Source organism: Photinus pyralis, unplaced genomic scaffold, assembly GCF_008802855.1.
Source record: "Photinus pyralis isolate 1611_PpyrPB1 unplaced genomic scaffold, Ppyr1.3 Ppyr1.4_LG10, whole genome shotgun sequence".
Classification (NCBI taxonomy): domain Eukaryota; kingdom Metazoa; phylum Arthropoda; class Insecta; order Coleoptera; family Lampyridae; genus Photinus; species Photinus pyralis.
In genome coordinates, this window is record NW_022170250.1 from 17609746 (window position 1) to 17623102 (window position 13357).

At 38.1% G+C, this 13357-nt stretch overlaps 2 protein-coding genes across 2 annotated transcripts in view; one reads left to right on the plus strand and one right to left on the minus strand.

Moving 5' to 3' along the window:
* LOC116161736 (anoctamin-4-like) overlaps nucleotides 1-13357 on the minus strand; it is a 319822-nt gene that overhangs the window by 167155 nt on the left and 139310 nt on the right. The window lies entirely within an intron of this gene.
* On the plus strand, nucleotides 1515-7190 carry LOC116161745 (protein NipSnap). The gene is made up of 5 exons (XM_031475209.1): nucleotides 1515-1688; nucleotides 1764-1946; nucleotides 1998-2169; nucleotides 6545-6812; nucleotides 6867-7190. The coding sequence occupies exons 1-5, from the start codon at nucleotides 1639-1641 to the stop codon at nucleotides 7013-7015; spliced, it is 822 nt and encodes a 273-aa protein (XP_031331069.1). The 5' UTR covers nucleotides 1515-1638; the 3' UTR covers nucleotides 7016-7190.

Consider the following 13357-nt stretch of genomic DNA (forward strand, 5'->3'; position numbering starts at 1 on the left):
ATATCCGCAAAATTCTTCGGCATCTGGGCAGAAGGCTTATCAAGACTGTTGTATAGAGCGTCTCGTATTTTTATCACAGTACAATTTCTTTCTTATGTAATAAGTAACCGTAGAGGGACGTCATCACAGCACATTTTTTTCAATTATCTCTATGGTTGTTCAGCTTACTAAGATTCATCTTCTGAATTCTAATTCTTTGCCCCCGTTCCCTTCCGGTTCATTTTCTTTTTCCTTTGCCATTGTTTGACATTTTCCATTTCCTTCCTACCTCACCTATTGCCTTTTTCCTTCCTCATTTCTCTTCTTTTTTCCTCTCTCCTTTTTAGTCCATTTCACCTGCCACCTTTCTTTTGTTTTCTTTGCCACCCTGACTCTTTTCACCCTTCTCCTTCCCATGCCACTCCCGTCTCGCCACACCTTTTAAGCTTCTCTTCACTATTTCAGTTCCTTTTTCCTTTCTACTTGTACCATTTTGTGTTTCTTTTCTTCCCATTCCCTTCCTCTGCGCTGGGGCTGGCTGTACAGATTAAGGATTGCTTGACCGTGCTGGAGGATGATCCACTAACTGTTCCGAAGAAGACTTGACATTCGTCGAATTTGACCAGGAGGTTAAAAATCGACTGGATACTTGCCGTCCGGGTTCGCTGCCTGACTGACAGTAGGGATGCTGGCGGTGGTGGGTACTTCCGGAGCCGTATCCTTTGTTGCCGTCGCGTAGCTGGTATCGGGACGAGTTTCGGCGGTTTGGATGCGTCCCTTAGGCGGGCTCGGTTGCGGCTGTGAGACCTTGAAGGAAGACGCGGAAATTTCACGCACCCTTTTGTTGTTTGCGGAATGTTCTCCTCCGCAATGGGTGCTTTTTCCTCCCTTGGTTTGACACACTCGGCGGTCAAGTGGGAGCCGGCGCATTTTACACAGCGAGGGCTGCGCGGCAGAATCGGCTGGGAGTATAATAATAGAAGCTGTCCTTTTGAATTACAAACTCCTCATGCATTTATAGGGACGAGGAGCGATACAAAACAAGTGGGGAAATAAGAAGGGATTTCATTTCGAAGAATGGAGACATATGATGGGAATGACAACAGGCGACATCTAACGGAGGAATTTTACAACACCTAATATAGGATGTTTACAAATAAAATTTAGACGTTACTACTTTATATTTTCTTACATTGTAATCATGCGTTCATCCATTCTTCTTCCTACGGATGGCTGTATTCTAATTCCTGATCTCATGATCTTCTTTCCATCTCCTATCCTTCCACATTCTTTCCATATAGTATTCCTACCACCCAACCTTACCTTTCCCATTTCCCTTCCTTTTTTCTTTCCATTCATCTTATCCTCCTCATCCAACCTTCTCGAACCTTTTCCCTTCCCTCCATTATTTGCCCCTCATCTCTCTGAAAGGTGGAGTGGTTTGTTTATTCGGAATGCTCAAATTCTTGCTGCGTCAATGGATGGACCTCGTACACAAGAATCTTTCCAAGATAGTGCGACATCTACTGTTCGCAATTTGCACTACACGATTAGTAGATATTGTGATAAGGATAACCTCTTCTAGTTCTAATGCAAAAATAAAAATAAACTTTGACCATTTGAGCACTAAATATAGCTCTAAATTGCGATTATTCAATAATGGCTGGTAGCTGGCGACATTTAAATTTAAAAATCGCACAAAATGCCAGGTAATTATCGCTAAATTTAAGGAATCTCATCTGGCCGCGATTACGCAAACAATTGAATTATATAAACAAATGTAGGATATTCTCGACGACTCGCCAGCAGAACGACTCGAAGGATTCGTGGCTGTCGAAGTTGCTGGTGAGAAAAATCGAGCCGACGAAAGAATCGCACAGTCGCATGCTAAGCGACAAGGAAGTCATCTACGGACTGCAAACGCACAACTTTCGTGCCGACTCCCGCGACGAGTACATAGCGAACATGTAAGCGGTTCGGGGGTGCGAGGGGGGCTGTTAGCGAATGTCTGTTTGTAGAAAAAGGAAGGTCGATTGGACAAAGGCACAGTCGCAGCTGTCCGATAAGCTGGAGTTGAGCGCCTCGTGGACCGTGAGCGTCGGCGACCAGGATCAGGCCCTGCACCTGTGGAAGTACACGGGCGGTTTCGAGGCGATCGATAACGCAAACGAATTGTTCGCACACGACGAAGTATGATGTTAGGCTGTACTTGAATTTTCGTAAGTTTGCGCGTACACGTCATCGTTCAAATTGTATGTATATACAGGGTGTTCCAGATTGATTTCGGTTAACATTTTATTATTTTTAAATTACATAGTGATGAAAAAAGGGATAAATTCTAGGTAAAGTTTTTACAAGATCATCTGCCTCTTATGTCTCCTGCAATATCTGTATGCCCTAGGCCTAGAAGTGCCTCCAGGCTGTGTAGGATAGGATAGGTGTTTCTGTGATGCTCAAACAAGTTAAAGCTGCTGTTACAGTGACTCAATTTATAACTGTGGTGACAAATGAGTATCTCGTTTTTGATTGGACCTTGGTTCTGGCGGCCATATTGGGGCTAAGTTACTACACTTTCGAATAGAGTTTGTACATTCGGTTCTATATACAGATATAGTTTGGTGAGTTTAAAGTGAATATACGAAAAGTTGCTCAATTGTGATTATAAATACGCTTCAATTGGTTTAAATTTTAACATTTACGTGGTCGTCTATTTTAAACTAAAAATCAGCTTTTGTGTCTTTTTCCATTGACCATTTTGGTTTGCGATTTGTTTCATTAGGTTAATTTGGACATCCTTTGCACCTGCAATGATTCCCATGATTTAGTATTAACCACCCAAAATGTACAAAATTTAGAGGTTAGATTAACGCCCCATCCGCTTCATGTCATTCGTTTATTGTACAGTTATTAATTTACTCCAGTGATCATGTGACCGTATGCTTTGTTATTCGCGATTCAGATTGACAATGAGCCCTCTGGTGGCAGCACATTGTAATTACTATTGTTGGGATGAGACCGCCATTTTCAAGAATTTTAAATGTGATCAGTGCAAGTTACAAGAATCCTCGTCTAACTCGTAACGTTTCCAAAGTCTTTAATTGTGAACAGTGCTATTACACAACAAGAAGTAGGTACCTAGTTTGAATAAATGATTCGATTATCAGTGTAATTACACTACAATTAAGGGTTCGCTTAAAGCGTCACCTATTAACCCACACATAACCTTCTTAAACATTTAATTTGTGAACAGTGTAATTGCGCTACTCACGGTAAGCATATTCACATTGAAGGATGTTATGTTCACTTTGTGCGATTAGGCTGTAATGGTCCTAGGGGTCTATCAAGCCGACACTGAAAATGTTGTCTTACCGTTGGCAACTCTGGGAAAAAACTACGAGTAGAGCCACCTACCTTTCAACTCGAAACGATGGACGTTCCGCGGCATTTTTGAATTTGGATGGCAGTCGGGTCGATATGGGTGGCACGAATGAACTCCTACGTTGTGTAATTGGTTCTTGTATGTGTTGGGACGTGAGATATAATCCGCAAGGGAATGAAATAAAAGACAGAACTTTTGTGCGTAAGGAATGACAAGAACAAATAAATATATTACGCACACAACAAGACCATACCAGGGAAACCTTCTATGGGACAAAAACCCGGCATAGGCCACACAAATACATGAAATAAATCACCTACAGCAATAAAATGCAAGAGAAAATACACATAAATAAAACATCGCAAATTGTATGATAAAAATCAGATAATCAAATCAAATGCAATTAAACAAGTTCATAAAAACAAAATAGACAAGACATCATAAATGCAGTGGAAAACCTGATAAATTAATTCAGTGCAAAAACACATCAAAATACATGTACGATCAATTGAGCTAACACAACTCGTAAAATAATAAATTGCATGTACAGGGTGGCCAAATAAGGATGTGAGGTACTGTATCTGGGAACCTGTCCATCGTAGAGGCTTGCGGTAAAAAAATTTATTACTAAAACGACCACGAGAAAAACCTGGAGAATGTTTTTAAGTTTCTGCAATGGCCGCTAGGGGGCGTAACTGCAATCTGGAATCTAAAAAAGTGATCTTTCTGTGAATTCCGCCATATTAACCTAACAAAAAAATGTCCGGTCTTTGATGTTGACGATAATCTGAACCTTTTTTGTTTGTCAATTTTTCCCGTATCTCTAAAAATGAAGTGGTGGGGGGTATTCAAAGGTTTCCGTAAAGAACACCCTGTATCTTCGAAACGACTGAGCCGATTTTAACAAACTCGGGTTAATTGAAAAGAGTTATTCTTCAGCTACAAATATTATAATATTTGAAGTTTTGTTAGTTTCACATATCGCCGCTTGAGGGCTTTTTTCGACATTCCGACAGAAATGGTTAATTTTCTCAAAAAAATTAAATGCGTTGGTTTGATTTTTTTTCCATGAAAAAGTAGCTAAATGATGCCTAAACAAGCTCGCGAAAAGCGCATCTCGATATCTTGTTCCTAACCTAAAATTTAGGCCAAAGAAAATTTTATACCCTCAAAATTTTATTTTTTTAAGCTAATTTTTCCGGAATTATTTTTCTTATATAATTTGTTGCCCTAAGGTGGATCGATTTAAAAAAGGAAGCTTTTAATGCCGCCGTAAATGCTCGAAATGCTGGCCATCACGATATAAAAAAATATATATAAAATATCGAGATGCTGTTTTCGTGAACCTGTTTAGGCATCATTTAGCCACTTTTTCATGAAAAAAAATCGAACCAATGCATTTAATTTTTTTGAGAAAATGAACCATTTCTGTCAGAATGTCGAAAAAAGCTCTCAAGCGGTGTTATGTGAAACTAACAAAACTTCAAATAGTATAATAGTTGTAGCTGAAGAATAGATCTTTTGAACTAACCTGAGTTTGTTGAAATCGGATCAGCCGTTTCGAAGATACAGGGTGTTCTTTACGGAAACCTTTGAATACCCCCCACCACTTCATTCTTAGACATACAGGAAAAATTGTCAAACAAAAATTGTTCAGATTATCGTCAATTTCAAAGACCGGACATTTTTTTGTTAGGTTAATATAGCGGAATTCATAGAAACATCACTTTTTTAGATTCCAGATTGCAGTTACGCCCCCTAGCGGCCATTTCAGAAACTTAAAAATATTTTCCAGGTTTTGCTCGTGGCCGTTTTAGTAATAAATTTTTTACCGCAAGCCTTTACGATGGATTCTCAGATACAGTACCTCGCATTCTTAGTTGGCCACCCTGTACATAGGAAACATGTAAATGGCGTGGCTCTACTCCAGCCTTCAGTTAACATAATTTTATTTAACACGAAAGGTACATATGAGAATGCCAATAGCAAGTATTCATGTGAAAATCGATTATCGCGCAAGCAGAACATATTTTAAATAGAAGAAGTGTTAATGAGAGGGCCCCTAAATATCTCGCATTGCTAAGATGCTAAGAACTGCAATCCGCACGAGACGAGTAGGCAGCAGATACAGCGAAAGATTGAACTGAATTAGGTACTTCCGTCACGGAAGAGATACGAATCAATCGAACAGAGCAACATCGCACGGATAATCAACTCCTCGTGAATACACGAATAAATACTTAATAGAACAAAATAATGGCAAAATAATCACCACCTGTACAGTATAACAAACACGATTCATCTAACCGTACTCAAAAACAAAAGCATGGAGTACGCTATATTCAGATATCGCAGTTTATGCAAAATAGCAAAATGTAAATAATAACAAATTATGGCAAGAAATTCAATGATTAATAGCTACCTAGTACAAGAAAGAATAAAAACCGGGAACGCGTGGTGCCTTTCGTCGACCCCGTCGCCATCTTCTTTCTTCTGCCACGCTCTTTTTTTCCCCTAGATTCGTTACTAAAATCCCCTAGTATTCGGCATCTGCGCAAAACGGTCGATTGGTTATATACAGAGCATATCATATTATTTGTTTCAGATGTAAAGGTGTGGTGCCTCTAACCATAAGGGTGGATTATCACAAGGTGTTCCACAAATAGTAAGAAAAATGTAAATCGTAATTTATTAAAGCCCGACACATTGTTTAAATTGTGGTCAGTGTAACTGTGCCGCGAATAGTAAGGCTGTTTTAAAGCATAATCAACGTAAGGGAATGTCGGCGAGTTGTACGAGTGCGCTAGAAATTGAATGATAAATTGTGATCTTCATTTGTAATTAGAAAATGAAGTTAATTGCGTGTGCAAGCTAGCCTCGAGTTCTTAAGAAAAAGGCCTTTTAGGTAGGATAGGAATAAGGGGTTACATCAGCGCCTCTAGTGTTAATCTCATTCGCGAATACTCTGAAACGTAAAATCGAACGCACCTATTGTTCCTATGCTGCCTTGTTTAAGTTAGCCCCAATATGGCGGATGGGCTGGACTTATGATAAGTTGTATGTGCTGCAATTGTTTTTGATCTCTCTTGTAAAAATAACACACTTCTGTATTTTAAAAAAAATGACAGTAACGATGACGTGCGTGCAAATTTTGGAAAACTCAACTGTAATACGTTCGAATTGTAGGACTTCAAAAAGCTCATAAATGACGAAAACAAGCTGGTTCGTTCCCGGCACCTTCAGTATTTGCTCGCGTTCAGTTACTGGCCGGCGATAGTTCCGCGACCCGGCAATCACATCTACGAGATACGCTCGTACGCGCTCAAGCCGGGCACGATGATCGAGTGGGGCAACAACTGGGCGCGCGCCATTAACTACCGCCAGAACAACGCCGAGGCCTACGCCGGCTTCTTCTCGCAGATCGGCCGACTGTACAACGTCCATCACATTTGGTGTAAGTATTTTCGACGCCGGTCCTTTCACTTTTTAAGCCGACGACGTTTTGCAGGTTATAAGAATTTGAACGCAAGAAAGGAGACGAGAGAAAGCGCGTGGCGCTCGCCGGGCTGGGACGAGTGCGTTGCGTACACCGTGCCACTTATTCGCGAGATGCATTGTCGAATATTAAATCCTACCAGCTTTTCGCCGACGCAATAGGGCCTTGTTTTTAGCATTTTTAAATGGTTTTATCAATTGCAGAAGTGGTCTTGTTATTAAGACCGTTTTGCTTAGTAGTTAAGTACGCATTTCTCGTTCATTACCCCCTTTATGACGACTGTAATTTTGTATGTATTGGGTTTTGTTTATTAAATATCATTTTGTTGTGAATTTATTTAATGTAAGTCCAATTTCAACCTGGGTAAGGAAATCACATTTCGGAGGCATCTGTTAATGGCATTATAAAACGATGATTGATGATATGACAAAGATTGTCAAACAACCTCGACAACAGATGTATTGAGTAAAAGATTAACACCATATGAAACTACGAGGGGCGTTATTGTCGCGACGCCGACGTCTCGAAAACTACTTCCAGGGGTTTTGATTCTTACGCACAGTAGTAGTAGTAGTACCAGGCTCGGAATTATTACGTACCTAAGTGCTTAAATACGGTCCTGACTTTTTAAATGCATTTGCAAACGTAAGGCGCCTGTGAGATGTGAATACGGCGTGATTGTCTGAGGTTACCAGAAAAGGCCTCGTGTGAGATCGAAGGGACTTCAGCGCATTTTTGTGTGGCAGTTTTGATTTGGGCTGGTAGAATCCATAATTTCAAACAGTTTGAAGATTGGGCTACTAGATCAAAAGTTACAGCTCCTTGAAATTTTTTTCGAATTTGGTTTTTTGCCCACAACTTTTGATTGCGAGGTCCAAGTGAAAAAATACGAATCGTTTTGGATTCTACGCACCAACATTTATAAGAAAAAGTGTTTTCCCCTTCCCTATATTTTTGGGTCGAAAAAATGAATTGCCTGAAATCGACGGGGAAAAAACATTTTCGCATAGATTTCGGCCTGTAGAATCCATAATTTCAAACAGTTTGAAGATTGGGCTACTAGATCAAAAGTTACAGCCCCTTGAAATTTTTTTCGAATTTGGTTTTTTGCCCACAACTTTTGATTGCGAGGTCCAAGTGAAAAAATACGAATCGTTTTTGATTCTACGCACCAACATTTATAAGAAAAAGTGTTTTCCAGAGAAATTTTGGAGTGGTGCATTTTCGATCAAAAGCAAGGCCCTATATTTTTGGGTCGAAAAAATGAATTGCCTGAAATCGACGGGGAAAAAACATTTTCTCATAGATTTCGGCCTGTAGAATCCATAATTTCAAACAGTTTGAAGATTGGGCTACTAGATCAAAAGTTACAACCCCTTGAAATTTTTTTCGAATTTGGTTTTTTGCCCATAACTTTGGATTGAGAGGTCTAAGCGAAAACATGCGAATCGTTTTGGATTCTACGCACCAACATTTATAAGAAAAAGTGTTTTCCCGAAAATTTTGGAGTGGTGCATTTTCGATCAAAAGCAAGGCTATACACTTCCCTATATTTTGGGTCGAAAAAATGAATTGCCTGAAATCGACGGGGAAAAAACATTTTCTTATAGATTTCGGCCTGTAGAATCCATAATTTCAAACAGTTTGAAGATTGGGCTACTAGATCAAAAGTTACAGCCCCTTGAAATTTTTTTCGAATTTGGTTTTTTGCCCATAACTTTTGATTGCGAGGTCTAAGCGAAAAAATACGAATCGTTTTGGATTCTACGCACCAACATTTATAAGAAAAAGTGTTTTCCCGAGAAATTTTGGAGTGGTGCATTTTCGATCAAAAGCAAGGCTATACACTTCCCTATATTTTGGGTCGAAAAAATGAATTGCCTGAAATCGACGGGGAAAAAACATTTTCTTATAGATTTCGGCCTGTAGAATCCATAATTTCAAACAGTTTGAAGATTGGGCTACTAGATCAAAAGTTACAGCCCCTTGAAATTTTTTTCGAATTTGGTTTTTTGCCCATAACTTTTGATTGCGAGGTCCAAGCGAAAAAATACGAATCGTTTTGGATTCTACGCACCAACATTTATAAGAAAAAGTGTTTTCCCGAGAAATTTTGGAGTGGTGCATTTTCGATCAAAAGCAAGGCTATACACTTCCCTATATTTTTGGGTCGAAAAAATGAATTGCCTGAAATCGACGGGGAAAAAACATTTTCTCATAGATTTCGGCCTGTAGAATCCATAATTTCAAACAGTTTGAAGATTGGGCGACTAGATCAAAAGTTACAGCCCCTTGAAAATTTTTTTCGAATTTGGTTTTTTGCCCACAACTTTTGATTGCGAGGTCCAAGTGAAAAAATACGAATCGTTTTGGATTCTACGCACCAACATTTATAAGAAAAAGTGTTTTCCCCTTCCCTATATTTTTGGGTCGAAAAAATGAATTGCCTGAAATCGACGGGGAAAAAACATTTTCGCATAGATTTCGGCCTGTAGAATCCATAATTTCAAACAGTTTGAAGATTGGGCTACTAGATCAAAAGTTACAGCCCCTTGAAATTTTTTTCGAATTTGGTTTTTTGCCCACAACTTTTGATTGCGAGGTCCAAGTGAAAAAATACGAATCGTTTTTGATTCTACGCACCAACATTTATAAGAAAAAGTGTTTTCCCGAGAAATTTTGGAGTGGTGCATTTTCGATCAAAAGCAAGGCCCTATATTTTTGGGTCGAAAAAATGAATTGCCTGAAATCGACGGGGAAAAAACATTTTCTCATAGATTTCGGCCTGTAGAATCCATAATTTCAAACAGTTTGAAGATTGGGCTACTAGATCAAAAGTTACAACCCCTTGAAATTTTTTTCGAATTTGGTTTTTTGCCCATAACTTTTGATTGAGAGGTCCAAGCGAAAAAATACGAATCGTTTTGGATTCTACGCACCAACATTTATAAGAAAAAGTGTTTTCCCGCGAAATTTTGGAGTGGTGCATTTTCGATCAAAAGCAAGGCTATACACTTCCCTATATTTTGGGTCGAAAAAATGAATTGCTTGAAATCGACGAGGAAAAACATTTTCTTATAGATTTCGGCCTGTAGAATCCATAATTTCAAATAGTTTGAAGATTGGGCGACTAGATCAAAAGTTACAGCCCCTTGAAAATTTTTTTCGAATTTGGTTTTTTGCCCATAACTTTGGATTGAGAGGTCTAAGCGAAAACATGCGAATCGTTTTGGATTCTACGCACCAAAATTTATCAGAAAAAGTGTTATCCCGAAAATTTTTGGAGTGGTGCATTTTCGATCAAAAACAAGGCTATACACTTGCCTATATTTTGGTTCGAAAAAATGAATTGCCTGAAATCGACGGGGAAAAAACATTTTCTTATAGATTTCGGCCTGTAGAATCCATAATTTCAAACAGTTTGAAGATTGGGCTACTAGATCAAAAGTTACAACCCCTTGAAATTTTTTTCGAATTTGGTTTTTTGCCCACAACTTTTGATTGCGAGGTCCAAGTGAAAAAATACGAATCGTTTTGGATTCTACGCACCAACATTTATAAGAAAAAGTGTTTTCCCGGGAAATTTTGGAGTGATGCATTTTCGATCAAAAGCAAGGCTATACACTTCCCTATACAGGGTGTTTTGCTTGAAATCGACGAAAAAAACATTTTCTTATAGATTTCGGCCTGTAGAATCCATAATTTCAAAAGTTTGAAGATTGGGCGACTAGATCAAAAGTTACAGCCCCTTGAAATTTTTTTCGAATTTGGTTTTTTGCCCATAACTTTTGATTGAGAGGTCTAAGCGAAAAATGCGAATCGTTTTGGATTCTACGCACCAAAATTTATAGAAAAAGTGTTTCCCGAAAATTTTTGGAGTGGTGCATTTTCGATCAAAAACAAGGCTATACACTTTATATTTTGGTTCAAAAAATGAATTGCCTGAAATCGACGGGGAAAAAACATTTTCTTATAGATTTCGGCCTGTAGAATTTTCAAACAGTTTGAAGATTGGGCTACTAGATCAAAAGTTACAGAAATAATCTTTTGATTGCTAAGTGAAAAAATACGAATCATTCTACGCACCAACATTTATAAGAAAAAGTGTTTTCCCATTTTCGATCAAAAGCAAGATATTTTTGGGTCGAAAAAATGAATTGCCTGAAATCGACGGGGAAAAAACATTTTCTTATAGATTTCGGCCTGTAGAATCCATAATTTCAAACAGTTTGAAGATTGGGCTACTAGATCAAAAGTTACAACCCCTTGAAATTTTTTTCGAATTTGGTTTTTTGCCCATAACTTTTGATTGAGAGGTCTAAGCGAAAAAATACGAATCGTTTTGGATTCTACGCACCAACTTTTATAATGAAAAGTGTTTTCACGGGAAATTTTGGAGTGGTGCATTTTCGATCAAAAGCAAGGCTATACACTTGCCTAGATTTTGGTTCGAAAAAATGAATTGTCTGAAATCGGCCGGGAAAAAAACATTTTCTTATAGATTTTGGCCTGTAGAATCCATAATTTCAAACAGTTTTAAGATTGGGCGACTAGATCAAAAGTTACAGTCCCTTGGAATTTTTTTTCGAATTTGGTTTTTTGCCCATAACTTTTGATTGAGAGGGATAAGCGAAAAAATACGAATCATTTTGGATTCTACCTACCAAAATTTATTAGAAAAAGTTTTTTCCCGAAAATGTTTGGAGTAGTCCATTTTCGGTCAAAAACAAGGTTATATACGCGTTGCTCCATAAATGTTTGTTGTTATTTTGCGTTATTGCCTAGATTTTGGTTCGAAAAAATGAATTGTCTGAAATCGGCCGGGAAAAAAACATTTTCTTATAGATTTTGGCCTGTAGAATCCATAATTTCAAACAGTTTTAAGATTGGGCGACTAGATCAAAAGTTACAGTCCCTTGGAATTTTTTTTCGAATTTGGTTTTTTGCCCATAACTTTTGATTGAGAGGGATAAGCGAAAAAATACGAATCATTTTGGATTCTACCTACCAAAATTTATTAGAAAAAGTTTTTTCCCGAAAATGTTTGGAGTAGTCCATTTTCGGTCAAAAACAAGGTTATATACGCGTTGCTCCATAAATGTTTGTTGTTATTTTGCGTTATTTAATGCAGATAGTAATTTTTGCATTTCTTTATATCGTATTTGTGTTTTGTATGACACTTTATATTTTTGTTGTTTTGAATTTCAATCTCTGGTTTTGAAATTGACTTGATTTAACCTTAATGCAGAATCACATATTTGATACCGTTATCCTTTTGTTTCAAATCGTTTACGTTTTTGGTGTAATTCTTGCTTAATTTATGTTTATTGATGTTGATTACTTGGTCTTGTCCCTGAAGTAACATTTGAACTACGACACCTAATTCCGTGATTGTCTTCGACATTCAACTGTAGGCTCGAAACCCCGAAACCAGGGGCGAGTTACCTATCTTGCCGGAGCGGGATTATGCTAATCAAAACTCTTCAGTTTAGAATCTATGTGCGATAAATGAGTTACGATTCTTAATTTCCACATATCTTGTCTCTAGTTAAATTTGCCTATAAGGCCATGTAATTTTCCATCTTGCTTTTAACAAAAGGACTTTATTGCACCAAAGATGGGTCACCTCTTGAAGTTTACCTGCTACTTTTGTGATGTTATAATTTTATGTTACGCATTCACATAATTACAAACAATTAATTTTACTACACAATTTCATATTAATTTGACGGCTGGTTTTTTTTATTGGCAAGTTCTTTTTTTTCCCAGCCTATTTCTATTTTGATTCGGTGAACTACCATGTTCAAAGTTTATTTTTGCAATGTAATTTATTTCGACTTAATTTCCGAGCTTTCACAATCTTAATAATTTCGATCACTATTAAACAAACTGTTCACATTTTTAGTGTTTTATTTTACGTTCCTTCCCTACTGTGCTTCAGGTCAGGTCAGCGCTGTTTACAACTAACGTAAGGGGGCCCTGCCTTAGATGTTTGATCACGTGCCACTTTTCAAATTTAAGCGGGATCTTGTTTAGTTTTGGAGGAAATAGTCATTCGGGTGGCCATTTTAAAATGTTGCGGGGTTGACTTTATTTCCGTGTTCTTGTAGTGTAGAACCTGGGGGTTAAGTACACTACAAGCTAGTTGGACAGGCCTTAATGCGAGTGGTTTCTTTTCATATAGCAATATATGTCGGGTCAATTTATGATTGTTTGATTACATGCTGTTGGCCCAAATTTATATTATTGACGATTCCCTTAAATTGTACAAGTTGTCAATTTAACGTCTGTACTTTTCGCCCTGAAAAGACAGTCACTGGGGAGGCAAATAACTGTAACCACATTAGTTACGACACCTAATGCCGGGACCGTTTCTCGAATCTCAACTGTAGGCTTGAAATTCCCGCACAAGGGTCAAAGTTACTCATCCCAGGGGTGGAATCTCTTCAAACTAATTGTGATTCACATCCGTTAACGTTGAATTTCCTTTCGAATGCCATGTA

Excerpts from the sequence above, each read along its gene's own strand:
- LOC116161745 (XM_031475209.1), top strand. The coding sequence starts at position 1,639 with ATGGCTGGTAGCTGGCGACATTTAAATTTAAAAATCGCACAAAATGCC. Across the intron at positions 1,689-1,763 it reads AAAATCGCACAAAATGCCAG|GATATTCTCGACGACTCGCC; the intron begins GTAATTATCGCT and ends AAACAAATGTAG. Across the intron at positions 6,813-6,866 it reads CAACGTCCATCACATTTGGT|GTTATAAGAATTTGAACGCA; the intron begins GTAAGTATTTTC and ends GACGTTTTGCAG.